General features: G+C 34.5%; 1 protein-coding gene across 4 annotated transcripts in view; it reads right to left on the reverse strand.

Moving 5' to 3' along the window:
- The window catches only part of LOC102007696 (chromosome unknown open reading frame, human C6orf10), an 85022-nt gene that overhangs the window by 12030 nt on the left and 56579 nt on the right, over window positions 1–16413 (reverse strand). For all 4 annotated transcript variants that reach the window (XM_013516717.1, XM_013516716.1, XM_013516715.1 and 1 more), the window contains 5 exons: window positions 10239–10259; window positions 8466–8480; window positions 5880–5900; window positions 5257–5274; window positions 1225–1245 (listed from right to left, as the gene is read on the reverse strand). In XM_013516717.1, the coding sequence (XP_013372171.1) occupies window positions 1225–1245; window positions 5257–5274; window positions 5880–5900; window positions 8466–8480; window positions 10239–10259 (96 nt within the window). The remainder of the gene's footprint in view (window positions 1–1224; window positions 1246–5256; window positions 5275–5879; window positions 5901–8465; window positions 8481–10238; window positions 10260–16413) is intronic.

The following is a 16413-nucleotide window of genomic DNA, read 5'->3' on the forward strand; positions in this document are numbered from 1 at the left end:
CTACCTTAGAATGGCTTATATTCTCCTCTAAAATAGTCCCCCTTTGATATCTTACAGCTAATTCTCTCACCTTTCATGTGCTGTTTAGATTTTGTCAATTGCTGAGAATGGAGTGTGGAGTTTCTTAACTATAATTGTTTTTCTGTTTCTCTTTTTAGTCCTATTACTTTTTGTTTCTCATATAAAGTATTTGAAGCATGGCTGTTTAATGCACATACATTTAGGTTTTTTTTTTTTTTTTGTGCTACTTAGTATTGAACCCAGGGCCTTTGGACTGAGCAACACCCATAGCACCTTTTTATCTTTTACTTTGAGATGAGGTCTTATTAAGTCTCTAAATAGGCTCAAACTTGCTATCTTCCTGCCTTGGCCTCCCAGAATCCTGGAATTACAGGTGTGTGCCTGTAATCCATACCCAACAAGTTATGCTTTTTGTGTACTTTGTTAATTTTTGTAACTGGTATATTTAGATTTACTGTTTTTATTCAACTGAAGTTGTAAATGTGTATAATTTTCCCCAGTGTCGTGAAAGGCAGGTCTCAATTAAATTATTTCAAGAAGGGAGAGTTAGAAATGGATTCTTCTTGCAGTAGTGGTGGTCCAAGATTGGAAGGCAGGGACAAAGACTAGTCTTTATTTTTTATCATCAATTTTATTTTGGCTAGTGCTTTCTCGTTTTCTTTGCAGTCTGTCCCTCCTCATACTCACACTTACTGCATCTAATTTTATTATTTTTACCTTTTATCTTTGGGAATATTGTTTTGTGACTCTGTAGTTTCAGACTAAAATATAACATTTTTATGTATTATTTCCCTGATGTTTCCTGTGACTCCAACATATTTTACCAGCATGGTTTTCCTTTTTTTCCCCTTTTGTAACTTATATCTTATCTTTAACCAAAGGAGCACTTTTTCTCCCTTTGTCTTTTGCATGTGGTTTCCTACTTTTATGGCCCTTTGATTCATCAAACTAAAACTAAAACCAAACCAAGCACCCCACCACCCACTTACCCACCCATCCACCCAGCACTACCACCAATACCACCAACAATCAAAAGGGCTCTTTGTAATATAAAGGAATAAGAGAAAGTGTGGAGGAAAAGAGGTAGAAAATGGTTTGAGTCTCAGGGTCTAGAAGGAGGAGATGTCAGAAGTGTCAGTGCAAAAGAAAGAACCCAGGCACTACACAAAACTAGAGGAATAGAGAAAGATAGTAGGAACTTACAGGCTGCTACTGGAGCAATTGCTGAAAAAGAAAATAAAAACAAATTAGTTTTTTTTTTAACAGAAAAATTATATACTGAGTTCCCATTGAATATCCCTTAGTATACCATAGGAAGGACTTTGGGAAAACATTAAATCTTTGAAGAATATGCTTACATCTTTGAAGAATATCATTAAGTCAGTCAGTTTTCTCCACTTTAACAACCTAAATAACCAGGCCATATTGGAAAGCCTGGGTCATATTTGAAAGCCTGTGTTTCTGAGGTTATTTTTTCTAATGAAATAAAAATTTTAAAATATTCCTAACCTGGGCAAAGTATTACATAATTTCAGGAGATTCATTAAAGTTAGATTACCTTGTTTGTAATCTTTTTTTGTCTTCTGCTATTCCTTCTTTTACATAGTTATCATGTCAGCTCTCCCTGTATTTTTTTTACAGTATAGGAAATTCATTTATAATTATAAGTCTTGAAACTTTTGCCATGATAAACTTAAAATTTTTTCTTTCTGGTAATACCTGGGGTTTTAGTCAGAATTCTAAATCTGCCTTTGGGAGCCAAGGATATAACTCAGTGGCACAAGCGCAAGGTCCTGAGTTCGATTTCTGATACCAACCCCCCCCCCCCCCAAAACAAAACAAAACATAAAACCCTAAATCTGGCTTGGGAAAAATGTGTTAGAAAAAACTTTCAGATATTTTAGGATAATAATAGCAGAATTATGAAAGAGCAAATGAATTTATATATGAAGCTGATATCTTACTTTGGACTGTTTACTTACTTTGAACTTGTTTGTATCCCTTCCAAACATATATATTGAAATCCCAGTCCCCAGTGGAATGGTATTTGGAGGGAGGGCCTTTGGGAGCTAATTAGGTCATGAGCATAACCCTTCATGAGTAAGATTAGTGCTTTTATTAGAAGACATGAGATTTTCTCTTCCATGTGAACATACAAAGAGGAGGCATATGTCTACAAACTAGGAAGACAGCTCTTAGCAAGAACTGAGTCCGTTAGCTCCTTGATCTTGGAATTTTCAACTGCCAGACTGAGAAATATTTAAATGTTTGTCAGCTTGTGGTATCCTGTTATTGAATATTATAGACTAAGACATAGCCTTTACTAAAATACCAGCATACTAGTGTGATCGTAGGACATGGAGACAAGTATTCTTGCTTGCACATCCAAGAAGTGTTTGAATATGGCAAAGCAAAGATGATTTAATTTCCTGAATCTTTTATATAGTCCTAAATGTATCATGGTGAATTATATTGGAAGTGGGCAAAATGGAGTGAATTTACCCCCTTTTCCCTTTTATTTTCAATTTTTTGAGAATTTAGGAGTTAAAAATGCCGATTTTAATTTAAAATTTGATTCTTTTATTTTTTTTCTTATTTCCGTCTCTCATACTCTCTCTGTTCTATTCTCTTATGTTCTTCTAGGTTTCTACTACTTAGTTTATTTATTCCTTGCCTTATTTAAAAAAATATGTGAGTTATTTTACTTTAGGATTGTTATGACTTCTATCCAGACATCCCCCAAGTGCCTCATGTGCTCATAGGCTTGGCTTTTGGCAGGTGGTGGAATCCTGGGCGTGACAGCTAGCTTCGATAAGGAGGTGGTCTGGCTGGGGAAGCGGGAAGCGCGTAGCTGGAGGCCGACTTGGAAGGATGTGTCTCCCTCCAGGATACTTCCCTCACACTGCTTTCTGGCCACTGTGAGGTGAGTAGCTTTACTTCAAGGCAGTCCCTTCTCCCGGGCTGCTTCTACTTGGAGCAGGCCATTCATGTAAGGACCGAGACTTCTGAAAATGTGAACCAAATAAAACTCTCCTCCTTTAAGCTGTGGGTGTCAGGTACTGTGCTCTAGTGATGAGGAAAGTGACTAAGAGAAAGGCTTCATGTGATATACTCATATTGTGCCTGTCCTCTTTATTCTTTGCACCAGTAGAGTTTTTCACTTAAAATCAATAATTTTAGAAAATGCAGAAGAATCTGAATGCAAAAAAGATGAAATACATCACTTAGACTTTGCATTAATGTAAGCGAGTAGAGCCAGTTACAGCATAGGGCCTGAGCCGTCTGGGGAGGCAGACAACAGCAGAACGGTCGGTCAGGCAACGCGTTGCTGGGGTTTGAAAAGAACTACAGTATCAATACGACACAAAGTTCAAGCTGCCAAAAATTCAGTTTCTACTCGTATTCTTTCATAGTAAGACAGAAAAAGAAATCTTCAGTCAGCCACTCTTTTTCCTAAGAAAGAAGCTGTAATAAAATATGATAGGTTAACTCTCCTATTGTTTTTGTACATTAAACTAAGCCTAGAGAACAGAAAATTAGTATATCCCAACTTCACAAAAACTAGGTAACCAGAGTGGTGGAGGATGGTAGTATTAGGAATTTTTAAATATTAGTTTCAGGATCAAACATTAATTTCATATAATTATGAATAAGCACTGTCTATGAATTATGAGGTAATAGTTGCTGTACAAACTTTACAATTAGTTAAAATTTATTCTTTTCTCATAGCTCATTTAAGAAAAGGTTGAAATATAATCATTTGATAAAAATGGCTGGCCTTGTGTGTGGGTGGAAGGACTATGGAAAACTGCTGAAAGATGGATGAATTTATCAGAAAATCTCACTAAACCAAAGTCATTAAACAGGAATTTGTTAATGCTAATGCTCCTAAAAATAATAGAACGGACTAAAGTTTTATCATCTGATAAAATATTCCCAGCTGCTTCACAACACATGAAGTCCTTGAATAGCAGCGCCAATTTAGAAGAATTTCTTTATGATGACCAGATAAAGGACTAAACTAATAAAAGGTATTTCCAAATCCTGTATCAAAACAAATAAAAGTAGACCCTTTCTGGGGATTTTGCTTTGAAAAGAGTATAGAGCCTGTCTTTCCGATAGAGTTGGAGAGGTTATCACCTCCAATAATTGTAACAAGAAAAGTTTAAGTCTATTCTAAGAGAGACAGGTAGGAGGGGAAAAGCGTGTTTGTACACACATGAGTCTTAGAAAATTGGGGGGAAAGGCAAAATCCTGTTTTCACTGGTGAAGTATTTCTTTTGAAAAAGCTCCACTAGAAAGTGTGCTAAAGCAGACTGTGGAAATACCGTAAGAGGAAAGAATTTGGTGGTTCCACATTCAAATTTAGATTTTATGATTTTCCTGCTTTCTGTCTTTTGGCTGTGAGACTTGTCTTCCACTGTCCCTCTCTCCTTATCTTCAGATTTTCCCTGTGCCTTGATTTGTTATTGATAAAATGTTTAAATTGTCATCAGCACTTGTTCTCCTCCATTTTTCCCTCTTCTTGTAAGAATTTACGTTTGATACCAATTTATGAGTAAGTTAATCAGTTATTCCAGTAAAGTGGAGGGAAGGGAATGACAACAGATTTAGAAGGATGTGAGTAGGGTAATACCTCAAAGGGAAAATGTAAATTAAATGTTTGGAAAGATTAAATAATTTGCCCAAAGTCACATATTTGGTGTTTTGGCTGGGATTTGAACGTAGATCTCTGGTTGATTCCTTTCCTAACTGTCATAATCCATCTTTGCTCGTTTTGACAGTTAACATTATGTAAATAGTTTCATCCCATATTTAGAATTTTTTCTTTAGAGCACATCTCTAAAAATGGAGTGTACTGTATTTCTTATGTGTACAGTAACATACTGCACATTTGTTTTCTGAAAGGGTTATGTTAACTTAAATGGGGTCAATAATATATGAAAGTATAATTGTTTTGCCCAAACATTTCTAGCACTAATTGTATGTAATTGTACATAAGATTTCCCCTTCATCAAGTGAAAAATACATCAGTCTGAATTTTTCTGTCCTTTATTCTTGATTATATACAATTGTTTATTGCTAATCATTGTGCTTATTGTTTTAAAATTCATAAGTACTTATGGGGGTACTAGATACCAGGGAAGCAAACGGGGTTGGAAAATGTCCATGTAAAATACTTTACTTCAGGGAAAATTTTGTAAAGGATTAAGAAATAGATGAACGATAACTTACCAATTGGTATTGGAGTTACTGGCAAAACAACATGAAACAAAAATGTATTAGCAGACATTTTGGATCAAGAACATAGTTTCAGTCCTTGCTCTTTCCAAGGGGTTAATAAAGAGATCTTGGAAGATACAAAACCTCCCCCTCCCAAAATATTTATAATGAAATAAGGGGAATTAGCATTTCTTAAAGAAACATTCCCCGTGTGACTGGCTATAGAATATATTTTTCTGTTTTACCTAGTAGGAAGGTTTACTGCAAAGAACTCAAACAATTTTGAACGTGAATGCTAGTTGCAATTAATTGCTCTTTTAATCACACTTAATCTGTCTGCTTTTATTCCTCTTTGGTATGTTCTTTATATCTTTCCTTTTGGCAGTGTGGAACATTTTATTTGTTGTTGAAAGCTATTAGAGAATTTTGAAGAAAATAAAATGCATCTTTTCTGCTTATTTTCCTAATCAACTGTTTATTCTTTCCAGAAAGTAGTAAGTCAGCAGATTGCTAAGCAAAGGAGAGGATATTTATAAACAGAAACACTAAATGGAATTTAGGTAGGAGTTAGGAAAACTTTTCCTCATTTTGGGATCCCAATTTTTACCAGATTTATGAAAAGAAAAGGAACTTACTGATAGGTACTGCTACATGTGCTAAAATCCAAATACAAATTATTAATATGGGTTGACACTAAATACAGAATTGACAATGATAGTAGAATTCTTAACTGCTTTTTTTTTTTCAGATAGGAAATTTCTGGGATTAAGAAGGAAGTGCAAGCTCCAAGCCTTTTATATTATTTTAGTCTTTTCCCAGCACTAGAGTCATTTTGGAAGAGGAAGAAAAGATGAGTTGTCATCCTTTTATCATTAACTTCTCTTGGAAAATGAAATACCACAGAAATAGAAAAACCTCCTTTCCCTTATCTTTTGCTTTCATTTTTCCCTCTTGTCACTTGTTGCTTAATTTTGCATGAGTTTTCTACTTTTCTCTGTCATTTCTATCATATATTTAATTAAAAATACTCTTTTTGTTTAAAAATCAGTAGAGCCAATTCAAGAGATTTTTTGATTTCACCCTCAAGTGTTTGTCTGTTTCACTTTTAGGTACTTAGTAACCAAAGGGAAAGAGTCAAGTCAACTGTGTATAAAGATAAATAAACACGGAGATAAATAAACATGGGCAGTTCTAGCGCAGTAGCCTTTGCTTCCTACCTCCCTCCACTATTTTATCATTGCATTAGTCTTGCTAATTATGTAAAGTTTTGTTTGCTTCTAGCAAAACATTTTAACTTACAAGGAAAAAAATTATCATGTTTATTTTCCCATTAATCTTCGTGGTCTATTCTTTCAATGAAATCGTAAGTGTTCTGACAGAATTCTGCTAAGTGGAAGTGGGTATGAGAAATATAAGTGTCAGTTCTGCTGTTAAAATGGGAACAGCCACATTCAGCAAAGTCCCACAATGAGCATGTGGCTTAAGCATCAGACGTAAAGGAGGTTTCTGAGAATTGCAAGTATCATTAAAGTGAGACAATATGCATTTTGTTAATGCCTTCCAGTGAATGAGGATAGAAAAAAACATTTTTAAGTAGTTCTAGAACATATTTTTCACATTTAGGAGTGCTAATTCCAGAATAGGAGGAATGAGGTACTTCCCCTTCTATTTTCCTTAACCATGCTTGATGTGAAATATGTCAGTAATATTTAAATTCATATGTAAACTTGGGAAGGGCAGAATCTTTTTTTGTCTTGGTCCTTGCCATATGCCCACTGCCTGGCACATGGTAGGCCCTAAATAACTTTTTTTAACTTTATTTTTTAATTATGGAAAAAATTTCAAAACAAAATGATAGGATAGCAGTAGTTAATATATTGCCTATTGTTATCTTCAAAGTAGTTACTCAGCGTACAAGATAAGGCACGAAAAATTCTTTAAATGCTATTAGCACAAACCTTTTCAAAGAACTAAGATAAATTAATAGTATAATTATCTTCTTTTTTTGTGTATTGATTATAGTTTCCTTTTGTATTTTAAAGAGAATAAAAAAACAATAAAAACATACAGACTTTCAATACAAGAAGATAGGAAATTAACCACGGTTATTATATTGAGCATCGTTATCGTCAAAGCAGTTGCTCAGATTACCAGATACAGACATGCAAAATTGATCAAACAATATAAGCACTAACTGTTCCTTTCAGTGCACTAATAGAAATTAGTAGTACAGTTATCTTAGCTGTCTTGTGTGTGTGTGTTTCTTCTTTTCTCCTTTCCCCCATTCCCAGGTGTTCTGTCTTTGTTGAGCAGTTTCTTTCCCTTTCACATTGTCTATTATACCTTTTGGATCTTATTTACTCTTTCAGTTTCTTACACTAGGGAGACAATATGATGTTTACACATGTTAGTCTGGTTTATTTCACTTTTCAGTATGGTCTCTAGTTACATCCAAAAAATTTTTTTTTAAATGAAGGAGATTTTAATTAATTTAACTTTGCTGATTTAATTTGATTTTTGCCATCTCCTACTTTTTGCCTTTTCTACCAAAATCAGACATAAATTCTAATAATAAAAATAACACCTAACATTTTTTCCATTGGTGATAATTTGTGAAAAATGTTCAAAATAGGACAAATAAGTTCTAGTGTTCTAGAGGGCAACTATAGTGTACAACAACTCATTATATATTTTACAGAGAACTAGAGAGGAACTTGTATGCTTGAAACTCAAAGAAATGATAATTGTTTAAAGAGATGAGAATGCTAATTACTTTGATTTGATTACTACACATTGTATATACATATCAAATTATCACCTTGTACTCCATAAATAATTATATATTATGTGTCAATTAAAAATGAAATAATTTAAAAAAATGTCCAAAAGTATCATCCATTGATTTCAGGTCATCTTTAGGTAGCTCATTATTTGATTTTTTTTTTTTTTTTTTGGTTTTTCTCCAGTACCGGGAACCGAACTCATGACCTTGCACTTGCCAGGCAGGCGCTTTGCCGCTGAGCTAAATCCCCAGCCCCTATTATTTGATTTGTTATCTGTAGAGATTTTTGCTTTCTAAATATTTATCAGTAACTTAACAGGAAGTTGTCCAGTATAAAAAGTAGATTGACAAACTTGCATGTCTAGGTCGTACATGCTTAGAATAGTATATAATTTGTACAAGAACTAACTCCAGATTTACAAATAAATATTGGACTTACTTGGCTCTTGTTTTTCTGTGAAAAAGAAATCAAGTACATAGATGAACGAGAGATTTCTAAATGAAGAACAAAGTTATTTCTCAAACTGTTTATGGGAAGTTTTAGAAATAGAACTTTGACAGACCATTGAACTCTCTTTAGAGTCAGTCAACTACAGTGAAAGAATAAATTTCTTCAGATTATTCTGTTCAGGTTTTCTTAATTTTGATGCCTTTGGAAAAAGAGGATGAATGAAATGACTGGGAGGAAATATTTTCTCTTTTTGATTTATCTCTGCTGATTCAAAGTATTAAAATTCATTGATAAGATTTTTTTTCTTCGTGGTGCTGGGAATTGAACCCAGGGCCTTGTGCATGCAAAGGAAGAGCTCTACCACTAAGCCACATCTCCAACCCCGTTGATATGATTTTATGTCACTTTATTACACTGCTTTCTTATTCCTCTCTCTTCCTTTACTTGTTTGGAATATTGTGTTTATTCCTTGCCAGCATTGCATTGACTTGACTGCAAATTACTTCAGATTATTTTTTTTTTAAGGTTAATTTTAGAAAAGTTTCTCTTTTTCTTCCATAAGTATAAATACCTATGGCTGGGTGACCATATTTCTCCTCATTTCCTGGAAGGAGGCACTGCTTGATAGCAGAGTAATGTAGGTAGTCCTGGTATTTGTAATTGTGAGCTCCTGGGAAAATTACTTAACTGTACAGCTTCCTTTTTTTGTCTAATAGGAATTAATACTTATCTGATGTAATGTACGTGCATATGTAAGCCCTGATGCAGTGCTTGGCCCATTGTAAAGAATCTGGTAAATATTTGTTATCATAGCACCACATTAAATACTAAGCAATTTTAAGTGTAGCCTCCAATTTACATTATAGCAACCAATGGCCTTTGATAACTGAAAAGGGAGCAAGCTACTGGAAATACGAATAAGGAAATTGGAAGCTAGACAGTGAGGAATGCCGACAAATTAGTAAACCAAAGAGGAATACAAGGGCTGATCAAAATATGATCAAAATTATTACAGTAGAAGATACATTGGCGTTAATCCCCCTCAAAATACTCGCTTGTGCTTTGAACACATCCTATCATTCCTGGAACTTTTTAAATTTTAATAAGAATGAAAACATATTAACAAACACACAGACATAAACAAAACAACACAAAAACAATAAAAGAAATACAGAATTTCAGACAAGGTGATAGGACATTAACAATGGTTGTTGTATTACGTATTATTATCTTCTCTTGCAACTTTTTGAAGCAGGTCTAGAAGTCCTCTTTCATGTCTTTGTGAGGTATCACCAGAAAGATAGAAAATGCTGCTGCCGGGTACCAGTCAATGGGATGTAAGGTTTGTAAAGACATTATGGTGTGTCCTCACCCGTCTTATTTGATGGATCTGGGACTGAGCAATTTCTGGCTCTTTCCCAAGGTTGGAATGACTTCAGGTAAAGGTTCGAATTGATTCAAGACATGGAGGCAGCTATGAGAGTGTGACTAAAGATACTTACGCAAGAGGACTTTCAGAACTGCTTGAGAAAGTGTCAAGAGGATGTCCGTTTGAAGCGAGGGGGTGCATGTTGAGGATTGGTGCCAGTGTGTATTTTAATGTAATAATTTAGAAAATGTAAGCATTTGCTGTATTTTGCAATCATACCTCATAAAATGTTAGGCTGTGGTTACTCACACTACACACAGTCCAAAAAGGACTATGTAGACACCGTAAGAAATCAATGATAATGATAAAATGGAGAGAAACATGGAACTTACTTGCAGACTTCTCAGGTTTTGCTTCAATAAAAAAAAGAGAAACAAATTAGTGTGGTTGTCTAATGAGAGAGAAATAGTCTTTCACTGATGCCATTTCTAGGATGAAAGTGAAGCACTAAGTGAGAAGAAGGGATTTACACAGAGATTGCTTTGCTTTGGGAAGGTTACAGAAGGAAGAGTCCGGGGCTAGTGAAGGAGCCTCTCCCATGAGGGTCTCTGAGTTCACTCAGGAAATATATTTTGTCCCCACTTATTTTAGTTGATCACTTTCTTGGTCTTCCTTCGTCATTTTTGTCTCCCATCCCGCACCCACATTCTTGATCTCTGCAGTCCTTACCATTCTCACTGGATTTGCCCAGGTTGACGCTTCCTTTTCTGAGGGCAAGTGCTACCTACATTTTCTTTGTCAAACTCCATACTTGGTTTGTTTTTTTTTGTGAGAGCGGGTAATTAATAAATGTTGGCTGAATCAATGAAGAAATTCTCTTTACTGCGACCAGCCCTTTTCCTGTTCTCACACACTTGTCAGGAAGATTTTATGCCTTGTGAATGAAACAGACCTTAGGGCGCAGGAAGACAGGGAGTGTGGGAAGATGGACAAGAGATCCCTGGAGGAAGGGGTGATCTTATGGTGTTTTGTGCCAAACCCTGCCAGAACTTAGCTGTAAGAATTTGAAAACTCAATGAGACTAGAAGTAACACTTTCAAAGTTATTAGAAGTTTTCCAAGTCTGAATTTGGTTGCATAAATGTTAAAAAGTTTCATAGGTGTGTAAGTGTGTGTTCTTCACCATAGATGACTAAGCATCAATTTTATTGTGATATGTTACAATACTCAACTCAAGTTGCGCTATTTTGATGCTGAAGTGATGAGCATCGTTATGGGGTATGAAACCCTCATTCCTCATGGAATCCAGTACCAAGAAGGTACTTTAAGGGGTAGTGATTTTGCATGATTGAGAGCTGTAGGGCTTCAGCCCTGGAAGTAAGTGGGGTTCCTTCATACAGCCTCATAGACGGTGAACAGGACAGTTCCTCCTGCTCCCTAATCTTACATGCACCTGGTTATATAATTCACAGGTCTAAGCCAATTGTGCATAGTATGTTTATAGATGATTTTCCCCAAACTCTCCAAACAAGAGCAATAGACATTACCATATTGAGGGTCAATCAAACCAAACACAACTAAAAAATTAACTAAAATTAAACTATCACCTAACCTCTATTAGATTTATTTAAAAGAGCCAAATTCCTAAAAATATCTAAGGTTATTAAGCTAGAAAACTTTTCCTGTTATAGAGACGATAGTAAGAGCATAGAGAAGGTTTGTTTTGATGAACTAGTGGGCAAAGATCTGTAGTTTCTCTCTTAGAAATTCTCAGAAATAGTTAGAGGACAGGACACACTGCAAGAAGGGCTGGTCTTTTGCAGAGGGACCAAATTGGCCATGATGACCTGTCTCCTTAGGGTTTCACGGTATGTAGGTATGTATGTATGTATATATATGTATATGTATTTATTTTTACAGTGCTGGGGGTCAAACTTTGTGCACCCAGCACAAGCGCTCTGTGACTGAGCTACATTCCCAATTCTTTTATTTTTATTTTGAGAAACTAAAAAATATTCAGAGAATCATATCCCCAGCATCAAGGTTTATTGTCTATAACATTTGCCACATTTGCTCCCAATTTTTCTTTTAAGAGCTGGCTGATTAAAAAATAAAAAACTGGCTTCCTAAAAAAAAAAGAGCTGGCTGGAATCCCTCTGAACCAGCAATCCCGGGATCATTCCCTTCCACTTGCTTTTGGGAGACAACCACTATTATGACATCACTGTGTGCCCAGTACTTTTTTAAAAAGTGCCTTAACATTTATGTGGACTCTAAATCCATGTATTTGGTTTAAATATTTTTCCTTTTACGTGTCATCTTTTGATATTTTGTACCTGCAAGTATGTTTTTGCATCTGTCTTGCTTCAGTCCACACTATCCGCACCATGGTTTGAGATTTTTTTCCTCAGTTATATACACATAGACACATGTAGTTAGTCCATTTTAAACTGCTTAAGTGTTGCTGATTTTTTATTGTTTAAAAAGTGTCAAAAGACCCTTACACGTGTTTTCTTGTGTATATATATGTAAGACTTTTCTCTAGGGTTTATGCCTGGAAGTGGAATTCACTGGGTCTGTGTATGCTTAGCTGAATACTAACAATTGCTGAGAATGCAAGTTCTCACTTCACCCCATAATTGCATAGATACCTGATCCTGTCAGGCAAGACATATTGCCAATTATTTTGAGAAAAGAAGTATTTAATTTTTACATTGCATTCTTTGGTCATTAATGAGATCTAGCAACTTTTCTCATATTTTATTAGGAATTCAGTATTCTTACCCTTACTTTTTTTCAGCATTGGGGATTAGACCCAGGGTCTTCACACTGAGATTTATCTTCAGCCCCTTTTCTAAATTTTAAAAATTGGGCTGGGGATATAGCTCAGTGGCCCAAGTGCCTGGCTGGCAAGCACAAGGTCCTGAGTTCAATTCCCAGTACCAAAAAAAAAAAAAAAAAAATTTAAAAATTGAGACAAGATTTCACTAAGTCACTAATTTGCCCAGTCTTGGCTTGAACTTGTGACAGTATCCTTGTAATTGTGAGCTGCTTATCTTTATACTTAACTCATTTATATCTTTTCCTTTTCTAACTGATTATGGCATTTTATTTATATTTTTAGTATTGATGACACTGTTAGTTTTATGCCTAGGAAATATTTTTTGTCTGTTTGTGTCTTGTCTATTAATCTTGATAGTAGAGTGTTTCATCAGTAAGAAGTTTTGAATTTTATTTTTTTTGAGACAGGGTCTCACTATGCAGCTCAGCCTGGCCTTGATCTCACTTTGTAGTGCAGGCTGGCCTCGAACTTGCAGTGACCCTCCTGCATCAGCCTCTCAAGTGCTGGGATTACAGGCATGCTCCACCACAAAATTTAGAATTTTAGTTAGCCAACATTTATGTTTCATGTTTTATAGATCATTTAAATGAAAGCCTCTTTGTTATTTTAGAGCTACAACTATCTTGTCCTAAATTTTTCTTCTGGTAGTGATAGAATTTATGTTTAGGTATTTAATTTGCCTAGATGTTGTTAAATATAAAGATAGTTCTAAGAGTATTTATTGAATTATCCATTTGGTCTGGGATCAGTGTTGTCATATAAGAAAGATTTATCTCTGGGTTTTAATTCTGTCTTTGATTTGGTCATTCCTGGATTGACATCACATTCATTCAATGCTATAGTTTTAAACAAGTTGGTAGTCAAACATAGTGCAAAAGGATGAGCCTCCCTTCTTGAACTTTTATGTTATAGAAATGGTGTCTTTTCTTGGATCTTTTCTCTTCCAAAAGAATCGTATTGCTTTTTCAACAGTTGTGAAAACTCTTATTTGATTTTTAGTTGAATATTAATTTTGAAAAAATTGGAGGAGAATTGACATTTTTATAATTGTTGAAATTTCCTGTCTTTGAATCTGGCTTCTCTCTCCATTTATTCAGATCTTAAGTTTTTCAAAGGCATTGTTAAAAACTGGAGCCAAGTTGACCACTGAGAAATGGCCCTTGTGTTCCCTTTCCTCCTTTAGTCGTAGTGCTGGCTGAGTGTAGCTGTCCCGCCAAAGCCTCGTGCAGTCTTAGATGGGGCTTTTGCAGAGTGATTGAATTTAGAGTGTGATGCTGAAATTAGGGGGGTGTGATTACTAAAATTGGTCCACTGATTGGTTAAAAAGGACAGAAAGACACTAGTAAGCTCCCTTGTTGCTTTTGCTGTCTTCTGCCACAGTGAACTGTTGCCCTCTGCCATGTGCAACCCTGCCTTGGAGCCAGATGATTATGGACTGAAACCTCTACAAACTGTGAGCTAAAGACACGTTTCTCTCCTTAGTTTTGGGCATCAGATATTTTGTCTGAGAAATGAGAAAAGTAACTAAGACATCAACATTGAAAAATCAGTTTCCATTTTAAAAAAAATTGTTTTCATTAGGTAGCAATTTGGAGCAAATGGATGAATGTTTTATTTTAGGTTCCAGTGCTAACCAGACCGCTGAGCGGTTTAAGAACACATAAGGCCTGCTGTCTGTCTTTCCTTCTCTCCCTTTCTTGCTCCTTCCCTAACTTTCTGTTTTTCTCTTCATTTCCCCAGCTTCGTTTTCCCATCCTCAGCATTGTTTATCTCAGGACACAGGGTTTCTGTCATTGTCATGTGTAATGCTAAATGCTCAGGTGAAGTTGTGTTAACTTGCTCTTATGTTTATAATGTTCTCTATATAAAGCAATACATTTGTAAAGGTTTTTGTCCTAGGAGATTTGTAAGCTTTGCTGCTTTAGTAAATGGTTTAATTTTATTTTCAAATTATATTTTCTAAATTTTATTGTTGGAATAAAAGAATAGTTGATGAGTTTTGTTTGCTAGTGTAACCAGCAATTTTGCTGACCTCATCAAACTTAATAGTCTCTTTACTTATTTTTTGATTTTGTGTGCAGATAATCATAGTCTGATAATATGAAAAATTTATCCCTTCTTTTGAATCTTTTTCTTCATTTTTTCTTGTCTCAACTTAGACTTGAGTGTTAATATTTAAGGAAGTCCTCATCTATTCCTTAATTAGGTTATATTTCTTGTTAATAAGAGTTTTGGTTATGAATCCATGCTGTCTTCTAAATTTTTCTCTAAAGATTATCATATAGATTTTCTCCTTTTACTTGTGAGCCTAGTGAATTTATTGATAGATTTTTCTGTCATTTCTTTTGTGGTCATGAGGTATTAAAAAATAAGTACAGTATTGGCTTAGATTTGCAATGTTTGTTTAAGAAATTTATACTTATTTCTAAGTAAAATATGTCTATATGATGCTTTCACTTTGTGTTAAAGCCATTTACTATAAAAATTTCTAAGTAATAATTTTAATAAGTAATTATTGTACTAATTTTTAAGTGATATTTTAGCTGTATCCTAAGTGCTTTGATAAAAATGATTTTGTTCTCATTTGTTTATAGTCTGTAATTTTTCTCATAATACCCTTTGTGTCCTGTGGGTTATTTGGAGGCATTCTTTTAACTTTCTTAATGTATTATTATGATTCCTAATTTTTCTGCCTTGTACTCAGAAAATTTGCTTATATTTTGTTAAAAATATATTTTGCAATTGAAACTTTCACCAGATGGGGCAGTTGGTTGTCAGATTAATACATTTGCTATGTGTGCTCCTGGGGTGGAATGTTCGGGGTATATTTGTTCGATCAAGCTTCTTAAAATTGTATTAAGGCCTTTGCAGCCTTACTAATTTTTGTCTATTTTATCTATTAGTTTTCTGAGAAAGGAAGTATAAAAATTTTCCTACTTAATTATAAACATACTGATTTCTTCTGTGCTTTTTTTTTTTTTTTTTTTAAGATATGATGCACTGGCTGGTCTTGAACTTGAGATCTTCTCAGCTCAGCCTTTCACATCCTTTGATTACAGTTGTGGGCCCCCATGCCCAGCTAGTTTTATATATTTTTATGCTGTAAAGTCATGGCTATTACATCATCTTTATTAAAAATTTCTTCTGTGGAATAGAAGAATATGGAATACAATTTTTTGTTCCTTTTTGTTTTACTATTTGCATAATTATAGTCAGCTTTTGTTAATTACCTGGTGTGATATAAGCTTCATTTTCAGTGTGTCACCTTACTTTAGGTATATTTCTTGTTGATGGACATTAGCTAATTTTTCTTATTTTTTGCAGGGAGATAGAAAAATTAAAAGTTTTCTAAGTCTTTTCTTATTACATCAATTTTTAAATCAGAGTTTACCCTATTACTCTGTATTGTATTGTATTGTATTAAATGACATATAGTAGTTAGATTTTTTTCTGCTCCTCAGCTTTTTCTTTTTTTCTCTTGACATCAGCTGAGTCAGTGTTTTTGGTACTGCCCACAGTGGCATCTGTAGCTGCTTCTCAGATTTTCACAATTTACTTTTTATTTGCTTTCTCATTTTTTCTTGCTTTCTTTTGGATTGGTAAAGTTTTCTTCATTAAAAAAATTTTTCCCTATGGGTTGAGGAAGTGTATGTTGCATTTCTATTAGCAATTGACTTTTATGGGCTTAAATACCCAAAGTTACGTTTTTATTTTTATATTTTATTT

The sequence above is a fragment of the Chinchilla lanigera genome, unplaced genomic scaffold, assembly GCF_000276665.1.
Source record: "Chinchilla lanigera isolate Chin_1 unplaced genomic scaffold, ChiLan1.0 scaffold00036, whole genome shotgun sequence".
NCBI lineage: Eukaryota > Metazoa > Chordata > Mammalia > Rodentia > Chinchillidae > Chinchilla > Chinchilla lanigera.